Source organism: Marmota flaviventris, chromosome 6 (genome assembly GCF_047511675.1).
Source record: "Marmota flaviventris isolate mMarFla1 chromosome 6, mMarFla1.hap1, whole genome shotgun sequence".
NCBI lineage: Eukaryota > Metazoa > Chordata > Mammalia > Rodentia > Sciuridae > Marmota > Marmota flaviventris.
Genome location: NC_092503.1, coordinates 86831011 through 86849978, shown reverse-complemented (window position 1 = coordinate 86849978; position 18968 = coordinate 86831011). Strand labels below are relative to the sequence as shown.

The 18968-nt window shown below is 35.2% G+C and overlaps 1 protein-coding gene across 2 annotated transcripts in view; it reads left to right on the top strand.

The window, feature by feature from the left end:
• Positions 1–18968, top strand: part of Rims1 (regulating synaptic membrane exocytosis 1) — a 451978-nt gene that overhangs the window by 239395 nt on the left and 193615 nt on the right. For both annotated transcript variants that reach the window (XM_071613918.1, XM_027928014.2), the window contains 2 exons: positions 6429–6769; positions 11248–12104. In XM_071613918.1, coding sequence (XP_071470019.1) covers positions 6429–6769; positions 11248–12104 — 1198 coding nt within the window. The remainder of the gene's footprint in view (positions 1–6428; positions 6770–11247; positions 12105–18968) is intronic.

Below are 18968 nucleotides of genomic sequence, written 5' to 3'. Positions count from 1 at the left end.
ATGAAGTCAAAAGATAACTTAAAGGGATGGGGAAACATGGCAAAGAGGAGCTAAAGGAGAGTAAAAACAGCAATATTGGAATTCAATTCAATTGATTCCCTCCGTTTTATTCTCACTCCAGCAACCAGAGGCATCTTGTTAAAGCCTAAGATACATCAAGTCAATTCTCTGATTAAAGCCTTCGGACAGCTGACCATTACTGTCTTCATAAAAACAAGTCTTAGTTGAAACTCACAAAACCTGCTCGGTCTGAAACTTTTATACTTCTTGACCCTTCATTTAATGTGTTCCAAATGTTCTTTGAAACCACCAGGCAAGATATCCCTGAAGGACCTTTTCTTTAGCTGTTTTGGCAGCCTGAAATGCTTTCTCCTAGGTATCTGCGTAATGCACTCTTACTCAAATATCAATTTCTGTGACCAACCAGTTTTAAGTTGAGCGCCACCACCACATGGAACACCCAGTGCCTGTTCTCTTTTTATGTGTGCCTTGATACCCACCACCATTGAGCATGCCACCCATTTTCACCACTACATTTTGATTTTGTCTGTTTTTTTTTTTTTCCATAGGAATATAAACTCACAGGCAGACTTTTTTTTATCATTTTTGTTCAGTGTGGTAACTCCAGTGCCTCAAACAATGCATGGAACAGGCACTCAAAAACATCCAAAACAGAAATACAGAGAGAATCACTTTCTATTGCATGAAAATATTATTTATTTACCTTCAGTTTGAAGACATATCAGCAGAAAAGTTTATGTTGTCAATAATATTAATATTATTGAATGTTTATTTATTCATCAAATACAATTTCATGTATATTATTTCATTTGGTCCTCACATAGATTATATTAAATCGTTTTCATTTTTATTTTACTTCTTTTACAAATGAGGAAACTTAAACTCAGAGATGAGATCATCTGTCCTAGATAGCATAGTAAGAAGAAATGAGAAAAGAATTCCAGTACAGACATTCCACCATGGCCTGCTCCTTTCACTATCATTCAGTTTTCATTCTAATATGCCATGACTTGCCCAGATTCAAGATGATAAAAAGTATCATTTACAGACATTTACAGAAATATGAGCAGTGAGAGACACATAATTAGTCAATTTGTGTAAACCAAATAAAAATGATGAAGACTTTGAGTGTTGTAATCAATATGATCAAATTGATAATTAAGTGCATATATATATATTCATATCTCTATGGAAAAAAATTAATTTTCTTACTGGTGTCAGAAGATCCTGATAGCCCCTCCAAGATTTTATTGGTGTGATTATTAGAATAATAATGATTATCATTATCAATTATTAGCAATTATTAGTGTTATATTATTAATATATAATTAAGCACTTACAAAATTTCAGGCACTGTGCTGAGCAATTTGGATGGATTATCTCATTAAATTCTCAAAACAAATCAGTGAGATAGGAACTATTACTATCCTAGTCAATAGATGATGGCATAGCCCTAGAAATGTCAATGCTAATCAGCCTGAGTAAATTGCATGCACATGGTGAATCTGAGGGGCGAACCCAGGCAATTTAACTTTAGACACCAAATTCTTCCTTGCAAGTTAGGGATGAAATGAAGGATTGGCCACTAAATTGTGTCAAGATTGTTAGCTCTTAAAAAAAATAATAATAATGTAGATCCCTAACTCTTCATACTTCAAAAAATTCTGAGGGATCAAGGAAAAAAAATTAAGTATTCAACCCTATAAGTAGTTCTTGAAAATAACAAAGAATACTTATCACAGCATTTTCTGAGCTAAAGTAAAACAGAAGAATTGCAAATGAAAAGAAGAATAGATATTAAACAGTCTCCTTTGGTTCTACTTCTCACTTCTGGCCTGCCAAAGTAGCTGCCATTTCTAATCTCAAGTTCTCTGAGAGCTGCTGGGATTGGCTTCCTTCTTGGTTAAAACCCTCAGCACTCTAGTTTAAGCTATGGTCTTTCTCTGTTTGTTTTTCACTACTGCCATTTTCCATACATGTAGAAACATCTAGAAATTTGTTTGTATCTCTCTTTTTCAGAATCTTTTAAAAAATGGGAATAGGGTTTATGGCTCTGTAACATTTTTTGCTGTTATTTAAATGAAACCCCTGATAGTTAAAATTTGAAACAGTCATGAGAGCATAGGGTTTGGGGTTATTATTAAATCATATGATTTTAAAATGCAGAACTGACATTATCATGTTTTGTTACCATTTGGCACAACACTTTTTAAAAGCAAATTTGCAAAATAGAAAAAGAACATTATTACTAAATAATATTTATAGCAAAAGAAACTTTAAGGTATATGAAGAATTTTACCCAAATTTTTTTTTTTAAAAAAATGTTTTTAACTTGTAGCTGGACACAATACCTTTATTTTATTTATTTATTTTTATGTTGTGCTAAGGATCTAACCCAGCGCCTCACATCTGCTAGGCGAGCACTCTTCCACTGAGCCACAACCCCAGTCCCCCATTTTTTTTACAGTATATTCTTTTAAGAAAATGATCTTAAGTATGAAAACGTTTTGACTCTGAGTTTGATTTGATCAACCGTTTTCCACTGCAGACTTCTTTGTTAATATGAGAAAATGTAACCAGTTTAAAATAAGGTAAAGGAAATATCATCTCTATAGAATATTGTATAGATATTAAGAAGTTTTAGAATCACATGAAAACATTTATTCTATAATATTAAATAAATAGAATACAAAGTTACAGGGAAATAGTAGTTATTTTAAATTTGCATAGAAAATTGCCCTAAAATGCTAAAAGTGGAAGCAGGGTTTGTAGTTCTTTACTTATTAAACAGAAACATTCTATCCTGTCTATTTTTAGCTTTAGTAAATCCACATGATGTATTTTATAAATTTCCAAAGGGAAAAAAAGCAACCTACAAAATATCAACAAGAACAACAGATTTGGAGATTCCCCCCTGCCATATACACTGCAACCAGAACCAAAGAGGACTCCTTCATTTTCATCTATTCTGTTATCTAATGTCTCAACCACTTTTGTCAACAAAGTGAAATCTTAACCTTGATAACTTTGGTCCCCATTTCTGCTGGAGTGAGTGCTTCTCTGAAGAGAGAAAATAAGGAAAATGAGTAAAAGTATTCAGAAAATGCAGCAACTATAAGGTTACCTATTTTCACTCTTCACATTTTTCAAAATAGTACTGAAATATTTTTAAAAGTAATATACTAAATTAAAATGAATCTTAAACTTTATCTGCAAAAGTATAAAATGAAATTGTAACCACAATAGTCTTTTTTAAATACCTACATAGTTATATTTTCTTTTATGTTATAATATTAAATACCCTAGATTTTTATAAGCAGGGCATTTGTGTTAATATATGAATTCTAGGGCTAGGGCTGTAGCTCAATGAGCACCTGCCTTGCACATGGGAGGCACTGGGTTGGATCCTCAGCACCACATTAAAAAATAAATAAATAAAAATATGTGAATTCTAGATCTCACGGTGATTAATCATCCTAGTACTATCACAAAAAGTAAATTTAAGACACATTTATTTTGATCTGTTTGAGTCTGCAAATATTTCACATGAAATTAAGTGTAAAGTACGTTTTCCATTTGAATGTCATTTTTTTTTTTCTGCCAAACTCGTGGTTTTATCTACGAAATTCTCTGTAGGCACTGTTGTAATTCTTCTTATTACTCAGGGTAAAAAAAAAATCCTGTGTGTTTTATAAAATGGTCTATTATATTTCTTAATAACTAAGTGTGAAAAACAGAATTTAAAATGTTGCTGGAGTAAAAGGTCAGAATAAAAGTTTCAGTTGTTCATTATTCTGATGCATGGCATGGAGTTTCAGAAAGCATGTTACATCACAGCAATCCTTCATTTGAGTTTGTATTTGATTGCTTAACATCTGTGCATTAAGATAAGTTATTGCACAGACCTCCTTTAGTTTAGATTAGTTTGGAACACATCCCAGGGTATTTAATCAGGATATAATCCAGCATGGTGCAATCTTTAGAAGGTGCACATGTTTTTAATGAATAACACTTTGTGGCGGGTTTGAAATTGTTATGCTTTTTTTTCTCTTTAAAAAAAAAAAAATCTGCTAAGAATGTCTACCAACTCATTTTTTTGATTATTTATAGCTCCTTGCAAATATAATAGTTAATATTGGATTTGAAAAGAGCATCATGTTTAACTGTGTTACTTCTAAGTAGTTGGCTCATTTTGTACATGTACACCATATTCAATATGAACTGTGATGAAAGATATTACAATATTCTATCATAATCTAAATAGTTCTCTAAACTTTATAACTCATGCAAGTAATTTCCTCTTTAAATTTATTTGGTAAATTTCATAATATGAATAATTTTTGTAACTGAAAATAAAAATTGGGAGGTAGTATTTTAATAAAAAATAAACATCTCAACATCTTTGTAGTTAATTTTGTTTTCAAGTTGAGAAAAGATTAGCCTCCACATATAATTTTAAAATATGGATTTTAAGCTGTTGTTGTACATAAGGAAATAAGCTGAGAAAAATTTGGAGTTCTACAATATTTTTCCAGAATACTAAAAAAAGATAAAATAAATTAAGCATCACAGAAAATGAGTAAACAATGTGTAAAAATTATTATTTATGTGTAAAAATATTATCTAAAGTATCATCTCTGATGTAACTTATCTTGTAATTGTTATCCTTTGAATAAATCAGAAATAAAATTTAATGAATTTTAAAATTTATTTTTTACTTAACTTTAATAACATTTTTAACTTATATTGCTCCTGTAGAAATTCAAAATTTAGAACTTGTGCAAATCTGACACTAACAATTTATTAACTAATTTTTATAACACTTAAAAATGTGAGGCAAAAAGATTGTGGTGACAGTTTTCTAGAACTTATTAAGATACATAATGAAGAGTATCCTTTCTCTGTCTTTCTATTATAGTATTATGTTTTCTACCTTTTTACTTATTTTAAACCCTTTTTGGAAACTTTACAATTATAAATCTTCTTTTTGTGTTTTCTATTTGTAAAAGAAATGCACATTTATCATAAATATGTCTTAATATTCTGTATAAAAGGACCTTTTTTGATAGCTGGTGACAATGTGCCTATTATAAATTTAAGAAATGCAAATTTCTCTATTTATTGATGTAAAATAACAAAAGTTTCATACCAATCTTTTTGGGCTAGGTAACTTCAGACTCTCTTATCACTGTCTTGTCAGTTAAAGAGGCAACAACAACAAAAAAAAAAAAAAAAAAAAGAAGAAGAAGAGCAAACACACTCCTGTCTCCATCATGAGTTCTGGACAGAGGAAATTCATTGTCACTATTCACAGGAGTCCTGACCCTAGACTATTGCCCTTTTAATGTTATTCTTGGTACATTCATGTTCAAGCACTCAGGACTTCTGAAGGACTTTATGAACTCAAAAGATGGTGACATTGTGCAAAATGTAACCTTGTTGGGCATACATTTTAAGTTGAAGCCACATTCCATAAACTATTTTTATGTAGGCTTATGCACTGAATTGTTCATCTTCTATTTAAAGAGAAGGCTTCCAGGGATGTGGCTATCTTTCTCCTGTGACTGTTAGTTATTGCTGTTGTTGCTACTATTATTATTAATCACTTTTTATGATTTGTGTCTTCATTATTACAGTAATTTTAAGTGTTACCAATAGGAGAACAAATATATACTTTTATTGTAAGTGGTGTTATCAGTGGATATGTCTCCAAATCACTGTTTTAAAATAACTCTCTTGGGGAAACTTAACACTGGACTGGTCACATATGAACAAACCCAACCTCAGATTTATTTCTTTAGTAATTATGTGTGTGGAAATTACATTTTATAGCTTAAATAAATTTGAGGTTAGTTTATTACTAAGAAATTAGAGAAAATATGTAACTTGACATCTTTTGTGCCTATCATTGTTTGTTCCATATGCATAATTTTCACTCTTTCATTTAATAATGACTAATTTTTTAGAACAAAAACATTTAAATCATTTGAGATACTGAGATTTATGTACATAAATTTTGATTAATTAGTAAAAATGGTCTGAGGTATAAATTGATTAGAAAAGGTGTATGAAGATATGTGTACTAAGATATTTAAATGAAACTTCAGAGTCAATCATTTAATATATGACATATATATGGTTTAAAAAATCTCAGAATTATTAAATTAAAGATGGTGAAAAGAAAAATTCTACTCTGGTTTTCCGGAGGCAATTTAGTTAGAGATGGGTTATAGTCCAGGTATATCCTATACCTGACTGTAACTTATGCAAGAACAATTTCCACAAGAAATTTGCAATGATAAATATGAAGACCTTTATTTTCTATGTATGATGCATTTTAATGTATTGAAAACAAATTATTTACAAACAGTATAGGAAATTTATACTGTTCTCTCTTCTTTGAATAGGTTATGTGGGTATGCAATTTATGTCGAAAGCAACAAGAAATCTTAACCAAATCTGGGGCATGGTTCTTTGGAAGCGGCCCGCAGCAGCCTAGTCAGGATGGAACCTTGAGTGATACAGCTACAGGTGCTGGTTCTGAGGTACCAAGAGAAAAGAAAGCACGACTCCAAGAGCGATCACGGTCTCAGACTCCCCTGAGCACAGCCGCTGCCTCCTCCCTGGACACTGCTCCTCCCAGTGCACCACCAGACAGGAGCAAAGGGGCTGAACCCTCACAACAAGCCATGGGGCCCGAACAGAAGCAGGCGTCATCCAGGTCTAGAAGTGAACCTCCAAGAGAGAGGTAATAGTTCATTAATCCTGTAAACAAAAGTTAAGGTCTTCTTGAAGAACAAACACATTTTTAAGAATTTAACTTCTACTGGGAGGAATATGTAGAAATAGCACTTCTCAGGCCATACACAGAAGGCAACAACAGGCCTACGCTGTTTTGTCTATTCCTAAAATGTCTGTTCCATAGGAGACCTTTGTTGAAAAACTTCTTTCCTACCATGCACAATTGTAAGGATAAAATAAATCATTTGATTGAGCTACTAATTTCCAACCTTGAACTAAAAAAAATTCTCTTAGATCATTGTTCATTTTAAAATTAGTTCTTTAATTAAAAGTGTTCTCTGAACCAATATGATAAGGGAACAGGATCTATTGAAGGATGCATTGGAACATCACAGAATTTACAAGAAGGGTGGGATGAGCCTCCAGGTATCTGCATAGGCTTGTGGCCTGAAAGAAACAGTCTGATGTGAGGATGTACTCAAGGATACCCATTGGTATAATGCAAGTACCACAGGAAGAGTGATAGGGAGGTGGATGGTGAGGTAGTGAGGTGTTTTAGTTAGGTTTTTGTTGCTATGACCAGAAGATATAACAAGGAAAATGTAGAAGAGGAAAAGCTTATTTTGGCTCACAGTTTCAGAGGTTCAGTCCAGTCCACAGCTCTGGTACTGAGGTGAGGCAGAATATCATGGAAAAAGGGTGTGGTGGAAGGACATAGCTCAGGAAATGACAATCAGAAAGCAGAGAGAGATCTCTGCTCACTAGGGCCAATATATAAATTTCAAAGGCATACCTTCAGTGACCTACTTCCTCCAGCCACACCCCACCTGCCTACAAAAATCTTGCTTTGTCTTACACATGAATTTTTGGGGGATACCTCATACCTAAACCATAGCATCCTGTCCCCATACCACTGAAAGCTCATGCCCATCTTATAATTCAAAGTACATTTAATCAGCTGGGCATGGTGGCACATGCCTCTAATCCCAGTGGCTCAAGAGGCTGAGGCCAGAGGATCACGAGTTCAAAGCCAGCCTCAGCAACAGAGAGGTGCTAAACAACTCAGTGAGACCCTCTCTCTAAATAAAAAATATAAATTAGGGATAGGGATGTGGCTCAGTGGTTGAGTGCCCCTGAGATCAATCCCTGGTACCATCCCTTGCACCAAAAGAATATTCAGTCTATTTCCAAGAGTCCCTATAATCTCAACAATTCCTGCACTGTATAAAGTTCTAAGATGAACTCTCAGCTGTGAGAGTAAAGATGAAAAACAGGCTACATAACTCCAACATATAATGGCATGGAGTAAACATTTCAATTCCAAAAGTGAGAAATAGAAAACAGAAAGAAGGGATAGGACCAAAGCAACACTGAAATCCAGCTGCACAAACAAGTTCTGTAGCTCCACATCAGGCATTTATCTGGGGCATATGGCATTGAGTTTTCTCTAAAGGGCTTGTATAGAGTGTTCATGGAAGTTCTCTCTCTCTCCACCCCCCTTTGTTGTTCCCTTCCTCCATGATGTTTCGTCTCACCTTGAGCACAGAACTATAGGGTTGGCTGACCATGGATTGAACCTCTGAAACTGTGATCCAAAATAAACCTTTGGTCCTCTGAATTGTTCTTTTCAGGTCTTTTGGGCACAGAGACAAAAAGCTAAATGAAACAGAAGTTGATAACAGGAATGGGGTAATTGCTGTGACTAATACATGAGGGGACAGGTTCAATTTTCCAGATTTTATCCTAAGCATGATAGCATGCCACTGAAGATTTAAACAAGGGATAATGTGACCCGGTAATTTATTTCAATCAATTGCTTGATTCATTAATAAAATATATTTATGGACAAACAATGCTATACAGTAGGAAATAGTGCTAACAAGGATGACATAGCCATTGTCGTCATGAGGCTCACAGTGTAGGGGATCTGTTAGGATTTGAATTAGGCTCAGTTGCTTTTGTCTAACTCTTATTTATCCCACTGAGTAGTAGTAGGCTCCAAGTCATCTTTTGATCCCCTTTTCAAATAAAGTTCATACAATATGATCGGGCACTTCAAAGTTAAGCAGGTCAGGATAACAGTCAAGACTCTACCATTATAACCACCTCAAAGGGTGTGGCAAGAATTAAAGGACAGTGTAGGTTTTCAAACTGGCACATGGCAGGCATTCTGTGAATATGCCTATTATTGAAGTTAGCAATCATAATGTTTATTTACTATAAGTAAACACAGTGCCAATAGCCAGAGGGTATAAAAATGAATTAAGATGTGGTCCCTTTCCTTACAGACCCTGGGGAGAGGTCAGACAATATCCCAGGAAAGACAGACACTTAGGCTATTAGGTAGGATGCTGATTTGATCAAAGTTAAAAAATGCATTTAGTACTTTGGTAGCCCTAGGGAAAAGGAAAATGATTTCTGAATTAAGCTTTGTAAGCTATCCAGGAGTTGTAGGGGAGGTACACCAAATAGAAGAGGACAATACATGATGACAGAATGAGTGCCTAAATTATTTGAAGGCAAGATAGGAAGGACATCAGTGATACCTTAGTGAAGGTAGAATTAATAGCAAACTGTCATGGGTGAGGGATAAACAAGAATATTAAAAGTACAGGTTGGGACTGGTCAGAAGATATCTTTAAACAAAACTAAAAATTTGGAGCTTTAAAGTTGTTGAAAAGTATTCTGGTTTTGACATATGGTAAAAAATGACATGAATTTCAAGAATGAGAACTGAGGTATTTGTTTTGACTTTTTAAATGAAATTTCAATACCAATGGGGCAAGTACATTAACCTATGGTGTAGGAACATAGCAAGGCAGGTAGGTTGCAGTATAGGATTGGCGACTTCAGGAAGAAGCAGGATTGAAAGGAAGCCAATCTGTTTATTTGTTTTCAATTCTTGAAGATATTTTGCACATTGATCAGGACCTAGTAGAAATAAAACAAAAGTTGAGGTGAGAAAAAATGTATAATTAGTGGAGCAAAGACACAAAATGGAGAATACTTTCTATTTGCATAACACTCAACTCTTCCATAAAGCATCTCCACAGTTGGTTTCCTTTACCTCTCACATGAACTCTTCAAGGTAAGTAAGTGTTATGTATTAGCATTTCAAGAAAAGCAATTGATTCAATATAAACTTCTATCAAGAGCATCTCTGCTTTAAGGAGCTACCAAATATTTGTATACAAGCATCATACTCTTATGAAAGCTATCTTTGATAATAAATAATATGTGATTATACTAGATACCTTACACTGTAAAAACCATTATTTCCTTCAGGACCAAATCCCTTTCATTTCAAAGGGATCTTGAAATTCTTTACTTTTTCTCTTTACTATCACCAGCATGTTCTTACTACTCCCCACAACATATCTTAGTAACTGCACCTTGGCTAAATCACTGGAGAAATTGTCCATTTTTTTTTTTTTTTACCCATTTTGCCTGTATTTTTCTCTATTTTCATTTTTGATACCTGCTTTTGGATTTCCAAACAATGATATAACCTTTGAAGTGTCTTCCTTTCAGATCTTAGAATTCCAAAATAAGCCTTGGGTTGCTTCCATTTGAAGCGCACACTAGATCATATAAATACACTTAGCTAAGGTATCTAGTTTTTACAACTTCTGGCATCATAGCTGGAACTTCCCCAAACCAGGTGCACTTCAGTGTACAGGGAAATACTGAAAGAGACAAAAGAATGATACATTTACCAGACTGAAAGATCACCAAACCCCTTTCCTTTACTTTTACCTTTGCCAGTATGTTTGACAGCATAGAAAAAGTAGAACTCCAAACTACTTGCTTCTCTTGGATCCTTTTCTGAAATGAATAGAGAGGGAGGAAGGGAGTATGAATAACACTTTCACAATTTCCAATGTTTCTATTATTTTTACCTGAAGAAGTTAGAACCAACTTCTGAAAAAGTGCGTGTGATCAAGTCAGAAATTAATTTGTTCTACTATTGATGAAGTGCTATTAGAATTGATTTCTGAAATGGACATTCTTGTACTTACATTTCTTTAAAAGCTTCAGTTATAAGTGATTGTTACTGTATTATCCACATATATCAAATATATATTTGGTTTTGAAGTGATATGTATATATTATTCTGCTCCTATGCTAACTATAGTATTTTCATGGAAGTCATTTTTAAGTCTTTGAGTCATAAACAGAGGATAGCATAAAATTTGTCCATTGATTGAATTAATTTAGTAATGTATTTTATTGTTTCAGTTAAAATGAAAAACTTAAATTGTGAAAATAACTTTTCAAGTCTTTGAATATATTGTGTTGCAAAGGGGTCATAAAAAAAAAAAACTTAAGCAATACAGGTTTAATAGAGCTCTTCATCATCTCAATTAATTAGACGTGGGATTCTAATTATTTGGAATGATTCAAGACTGGAATGCAAGTTACTTAGGTCTTTTCCTTAAATTTTATCAATTGCTTTCCTTCATGACGTTCCTTTGCATATCACAGGAAGAAGGCTCCAGAGCAGAATGGCAAAGGAGCCCTGAAGAGCGAGCGGAAACGCGTGCCAAAAACCTCGGTGCAGCCAGGGGAGGGGGCCGTGGAAGAACGGGAACGGAAAGAAAGGCGGGAAAGCCGAAGGCTTGAGAAAGGGAGATCACAGGACTACCCCGACGTGCCAGAAAAACGAGAGGATGGAAAAGCGGCGGAGGATGAGAAGCAAAGGAAAGAAGAGGAATACCAGACCAGGTACCGCAGCGACCCGAACCTGGCGCGGTATCCGGTGAAAGCGCCGCCTGAGGAGCAGCAGATGCGCATGCACGCCCGGGTGTCCCGAGCGAGGCATGAGCGGCGCCACAGCGACGTGGCGCTCCCGCGCACCGAGGCGGGAGCCGCGCTACCGGAGAGCAAGGCCGGCAAGCGAGCGCCGGCCGCCGCCAGGGCCTCGCCGCCGGACTCGCCCCGGGCCTACTCGGCCGAGAGGACTGCGGAGGCCAGGGCTCCCGGCGGCAAGCCGCCAACGAACCACAGCCCGCCGGCGCCCAGGCATGGGCCGGTCCCCGCAGAAGCCCCGGAGCTCAAAGCCCAGGAGCCCCTCAGGAAGCAGAGCCGCCTGGACCCCAGCTCAGCGGTGCTCATCAGGAAGGCCAAGCGCGAAAAGGTTGAGACCATGCTGCGGAACGACTCCCTGAGCTCTGACCAGTCTGAGTCCGTGCGGCCATCGCCGCCCAAGCCGCATCGGTCTAAGAGGGGTGGCAAGAAGCGGCAGATGTCAGTGAGCAGCTCAGAGGAGGAAGGCGTGTCCACTCCCGAGTACACCAGCTGCGAGGACGTAGAGCTAGAGAGCGAGAGCGTCAGCGAGAAAGGTAAGGGCGCGGCGCTGTCCCTGAGCTTCCAGGTGCCTGTCCCAGGGTGAGAGAAGCTTGAGTGCTGAGTGAGAGATGCGTGTGAGCCAAGCTCAATGGGGTGTGTGTGTGTGTGTGTGTGTGTCCCCGCGTGCGCGCGCGCACACGTGCCAAGCTTAAAGATGCTTGTGTGGTGGGGTTAGAAATTCGTGTGTGCAGGGTTAGAAGTGAGTGTGCTACGATCTGAATGTACATGTGCCATGGTTAGAAGTGCACATGTTCCAGGATTGGAGGTGAGGTTTGGAATGCTCATGGACAGTGATTCATCCAATGTAAAGTTTTTGATGGATTCATTGATTGATTGATGGGATTTTTAAAAGCTCTAAATTTGAGTTAGGAGGCTTTCTAACTGATTTTGGTTCCTGTCATCTTGGGAAATGTAGTACACACTCATGTTTTTTAAGTTATTTGGGTATGGGTTTATTTGGGGGAAAATAACTGATTTTCTAGAAAACAAAAACTGTGCCCTATAAAGAATAATGTACTTTTTTCTTCCAAAACTTCAGTTGTGTATATTCGAGTCATACGGGTAGTATTTGTCAAATTTCAAGCTAATTCTCCTCACAACTTAGTGAAGAAATTACATCATGAGGGTGTTATATATTGAGTTTGGGGTAGTAACTTTGAGGTATGAAGTTCACATTCCAGAAGTTTTGGGGGCATGGTGTGAAAATTTTTTTAAATGTCTAAATCTGCACTGTACAATATACTATAGCCTCATGTAGCTATTTAGACCTAAATTAATTCAACCTAAGTTTCAATAAACTTAAAAATTCAGTTCCTCCATCATATTAGTCACATTTCAGGTGTTCAATGGGAATAATCACAAAAAATTCCATTAGGTAGTGCTTATCTAGAAAAATACTTCAATTTAAAATCAATTTTCATTTGAAGGTTATTCTCATTTTGATGCTGTTTTCTCAGATTTAAATTGACCAGAGTCCTCACTTTGATGGTAGTCAACATCATTGCTGCAATATTGAGGTCATTGGGTGTTTCAAAATAATTTTTATTTTGGGGAATTTAAAAAAAATTGTTGGCTTGCTTTGTAATTGCTAGATGATGTACTAGATATGATACATTTTATTTAAGAATCATTTTTCTTTCTCATCTTCTGTCTCTGAATTGCATGTCCATGTCCTCCCCCCTGCGACATATATGCCCAATCTCATGCTTTATGTAGAAAAAATTTAAAAAGCTAGTTCTATCATTATTATTGCAAACCAACTTGAAATAGGAGTCTTTAGAACATATGAACACAGGATAAGTTTAACTCTCATTAGCTTGCCTTCTGATCACTTCTCTTTATAAGTTGCATAGGATCTACAGGCTTTAAAAAGTCAGTTGATGAGCAGAATTTGTTAAATGCCTTTTGTTTTCCCCCAAAGCAAAAAAAGTAGGTGTTAAACAAATATATAAATAGATGAAGTTAGTTGGTGTATAGAGAACTGTTATGGATGTGGACATGTATATTTTCTTTGAAGAAAGGACCCTACACCAAATCTTATTGAAAGTGTGTTGTGTATCATAATGGGGGACAGAATTGATCTCCCCCCAATTATTGAAAAAAGCAAATATGAATAAAGAAAACCTGAATAGTGGCTTGGGTAATTGGAGGGATGGGGCTGGTATGACATGGTGAATTTATTGCCTCTTCAGGCTGTTTTTCTGGAAATTTATCATTCTAGAGATTTTGGTGACCTCTTGGGATACACACATCTCTAAAGCTAGTGTTAAACCTCTTCATCTGGGAACACAAGGTCATCACATATACATTTATCTATTATTACCTAGTCCATGGTAATTATTTAATATATATGTACTATTCTTTTCATTGATATTATTATGTTTTACTACTCTGATGAGTTGATTCTTATATTTACTAGCAAATATGTATTTAGCACTTTCTATGGATATACTGAGGTTAAAAGATAAGTATATTTCCTTCCCTCATAGAACTTACATTCTGTTAGGAGAAGTAAGCAATAAAAGATAATTGCACAATAGTATATAATTTCATAAATGCTTTAAAGAGATATTTCTGTCTCATATTGATATACTTCTACTATGTGTTAAAGTATTTTTTAACAAGAAAAGATAATCCAGTCAAAATGTCATCTAAAAGATAGCACAGCTGGACATGGTGGTAATTGCCTGTGATCTCAGCTAGGAGGAAGTCTGAGGCAGGAGGATCAAAACTTTTAGGCCAGCCTCAGCAATTAAGGGAGACCCTTTCTCAGAAATAAAAGTTGAAACAGGCTGGGGATGTAGCTAGCCTAGAGGAAAGTGCTTGCCTAACATGCACAAAGGCTCTGGGTTCAATCCCCAATAATAAAAAGGGAAATAAAAGCCATTACAGCCTTTATATTCAACATATAATCTTTCATATATAGTTTAATTGTGTTCTCTCTCTCTCTCTCTCTCTCTCTCTCTCTCTCTCTCTCTCACACACACACACAAAAAAAAAAAAAAAAAAAAAACATACACACACACACAGTGAGTGACCTCTGTACTGGATTATCGAAAACTTGAGGTCAACTACCTCTTTTTAAACATAAGTGACATTCGTATTGCTGTAGTCAAGAGGGAAAAACTGGACATCTCTTGTCTACTAGCTTGTAAATATTAACTACTATAAATTTCTCTACAGAGAAAAAAAATAACAGTGAACTAAATATTGATTGTGAAATAAGATTTTGAATTTAAATGAAATCTGTAATATAATCCATTAGGAGAAGGTCTAGTGAAAATTTATGCCTCTAAGGAAGTGATTAAAGAGGTTTATTAGTAAAGAAAGATGGAGATGGTGCCAATGTTCAGGATGGAAAAATTGTTCAATTTCTGTGAAGAAACATGGGAACATCCCTGCCTTGTTTCAAGTGGGTAAGTCACTTATATTTGTAAGGACCTTACTATATACATTTTAAGATATAATATGCAATATATTATATATTTATATATAAGGACTTAATAATATATTAGTCCTAAGCTGGAAGGAGTTGGAAGAAGAATGTGGCATTGGATAACAGAATTTCTTTCCTTTTTTATATTTTCCTTAATTGATTTTGAGTCAATTAACATATGCAATACAAAATAAGCAAACCTTTGAACTTATTCTTTTTCAATTTTTGGTACTGGATATTGAACCTAGGAGCCTTGTGCCACCTAAGTTTCCATTCTGCCCCTGAGCTATGCCCCCCTCCACCTGCCTTAGAGCTTTTAAATTGCTAATGAATGGCTGATGTTTATAGGAGATGGAAAAGGTAGAGTAGCCTGCTTTTGGACAGAAGACCTTGCCAAGTAGGCAGGAAAGGTGTGGTGGTAAAGGATAAAGCCATCTGATGTGATTCATCTCTCAGAGACCCTAGATTCAGTGGAGCTTGAAATGAGAAGGAGAGCTTCTTCTTGGGAGGTTCACTTAATATTTGTTGACTGGACAACTACAACACACTCTTCTTCATATCCCTTGTACAAAATGAAGGCTAAAATTTAATTCCTAGGTAGAAATCAATTGAAATTCAGTGAAAGGCTTGAGTAAACCTCAGAGAATTTGGACTCTAAGACTCTCACCCTCATGACCCAGCATTGTACTCCACATCTAATTTACCTAAAGAAGCCTACCAGTTCATTTACCCCATTTGTTAACAAATGTCATGTTAGTATTATTGTCTACAGCATCAGAATAGTTAAGATCTATGTGGAAGCGTTCTCTCTTGCTGCTCACAAAAATCCATCCAGTACCCAATCTCAAATATCAATGAACAACAATGCCCATTAGATATGAAAAGTACCAGCAGGATGAACCACAGGAGATCAGGATAATCCAAGATACATTGACTTTAGAAGAAATAATTCAAGATCAGGAAAGGGCTTAAAATCAAACAGAACAAAATGTTACACATCTTAGTAAAGTTTAGTATATCTGAAATGCCTAAATCTCATTCCCAGGAAAGTTTGGCTTCCTAAATACAGATATTCTTTGTAAAATATTTTTAGATATTAAAGTTGTTAATCAAACTCATAGAGAAAGTTTTGGATACCAAAACCCTTAGCATTGATGAATTTAGACAGAAGGACAAAGTACAAGACTATACAACTGAACTCAAGATTACAAGTTTGCCTGCACAGGTAATTCTCCTAGCCAGAAAATACAGCATCATGATCAGAAATAAAATAAAAAATAATATAAAAGCTAATATAAAGTTTAAAATAAAAGCTAATATAAAGTTTATGAACTCCTTTGGGTCCAGAAAGAGGTAGCTATGAAATTAGCTATGAGGATGATAAAATAAGAAAGAACATATTATCTAGTCTCCAACACCTGGACTAGATAATATGCTACTGAATGAACAATGGGTTGCAGAAGACATCAAGGAAGAGATTTAAAAAGTTTTAGAGGTGAATGAGGTGAATGAGAACACAGATACAACATACTGAAATCTCTGGGACACTATGGAGGCAATTCTAAGAGGAAAGTTCATTGCATGTAGTTCATTCCTTAAAAGAAGAAAAAGTCAGCAAATAAATGACTTAACATTACATCTCAAAGCCCTAGAAAAAAGAAGAACAAATCTACACCAAAAGCAGTGGAAGAAAGGAAATAATCAAAATCAGAGCTGAAATCGATGAAACTGAAACAAAAGAAACAATTGAAAATATTGACAAAACAAAAAAGTTGGTTATTTGAAAAAATAAATAAAATTGACAGACCCTTAGCCATGCTAACAAAGGGGAGAGAAAACTCATATTACTAACATATGGGTGAAAAAGGAAATATGAAAAGAGACACTACAGAAATACAGAAGATAATTAGAAATTATTTTGGAAACTGCTACTCCAGTAAAATAGAAAATTTTGAAGGCATCAACAAATTTCTAGAGTCATATGATTTGCCCAAATTGAACTGGATGATATACACAATTTAAACAGATCAATTTCAAGTGACGAAATAGAAAACACCATCAGAAGCCTACCAACCAAGAAAACTCCAGGATCGAATGGATACACAGCTGAGTTCTACAAGACCTTTAAAGAAGAACTAATACCAATACTCTTCAATTTATTTCAGTAAAAGAAAAATAGGGAGCACTTCCAAACTTATTCTATGAGGCCAATAATATCACCATTCCAAAACCAGTCAAAGACACATCAAAAAAAAAAAAAAAAAAAAAAAAGAAAGAAAAGGAAAAAAGAAAAAGAAAAGAAAACTTCTGGCAAATATCTCTAATGAACATAGATACAAAAATTCTCAATAAAATTCTGGCAAATTGAATGCAAAAATATATCAAAAAGATAGTACACCATGATCAACTGGGGTTCATGCCAGGGATGCAAGGTTGGTACAACATACGGAAATCAATAAATGTAATCATCACATCAATCTCAATAAATGCAGAAAAATAAAAAGCATTCTACAAAACATAGCACCCCTTAATGTTCAAAACACTAGAAAAACTAAGGATAACAGGAACATATCTCAACATCATAAAGGCTTTCTATGCTAAGCTCAAGGCCAACATCATTCTAAATGGAGAAAAATTGAAAGCATTCCTTCTAAAAAATGGAACAAGACAGGGATGTCCTCTTTCACCATTTCTGTTTAACATAGTTCTTGAAATACTGGCCAGAGCAATTAGACAGATGAGAGAAATTAAAGGGATACGGATAGGTAAAGAAGAACTCAAATTAGTACTATTTTCAGATGATATTATTCTATACCTCAAAAACCCAAAAAAGTCTACCAGAAAACTTCTAGAACTAGTAAATGAATTCAGCAAAGTAGCAGGATACAAAATCAACACTCATAAATCAAAGGCATTTCTGAATATCAGTGACAAATCCTCTGAATAGGAAATGAGGAAAACTACCCTCATTTACAATAGCATTAAAAAAAGAAAAAACTTGGGAATCAACTTAATGAAAGAGGTGAAAGACCTCTATGATGAAAACTATAGAATGCTAAAGAAAGAAATTAAAGAAGACCTTAGAAGATGGAAAGATCTACCTTGTTCTTTGATAGGCAGAATTAATATTAACAAAATGACCACACTACCAAAGCACCATACAGATTTAATGCAATTCCAATTAAAATCCCAATGATGTTCCTCATAGAAATAGAAAAAGAAATCATGAAATTCATTTGGAAAAATATGAGATCCAGAATAGCTCAAACAGTCCTTAGCAAGAAGAGTGAAGCAGGTGGCATCTCTATACCAGACCTTAAACTATACTACAGAGTAATAGTAACAAAAACAGCATGTTTTGGCACCAAAACAGACTGGTAGACCAATGGTACAGAATAGAGGACACAGAGACTAATCCACATAATTGCAGTTATCTTATATTTGACAGAGGTGCCAAAAACGTACATTGGAGAAAAGATAGCTTCTTCAACAAATGGTGCTGGGAAAACTGGAAATCCATATGTGACAAAATGAAATTAAACCCCTATCTCTCACCATGCACAAAACTCAACTCAAAGTGGATCAATGACTTAGGAATTAAACCAGAGAAACTGCGTCTATTAGAAGAAAAAGTAGGCTCAAATCTCCATTATGTTGGATTTGGCCCCAAATTCCTTAATAAGACTCCCATAGTGTAACAATTAATATCAAGAATAAATATATGGAATGGATTCAAACTAAAAAGCTTCCTCTCAGCAAAAGAAGTAATCAGTGAGGTGAATAGAGAGCCTACAAATTGGGAACAAATTCTTACCACAGGCATATCAGATAGAGCACTAATCTCTAGAACATATAAAGAACTCAAAAATCTTAACACACACAAAAAAAGACAACCCAATCAGTAAATGGGCCAAGGAACTGA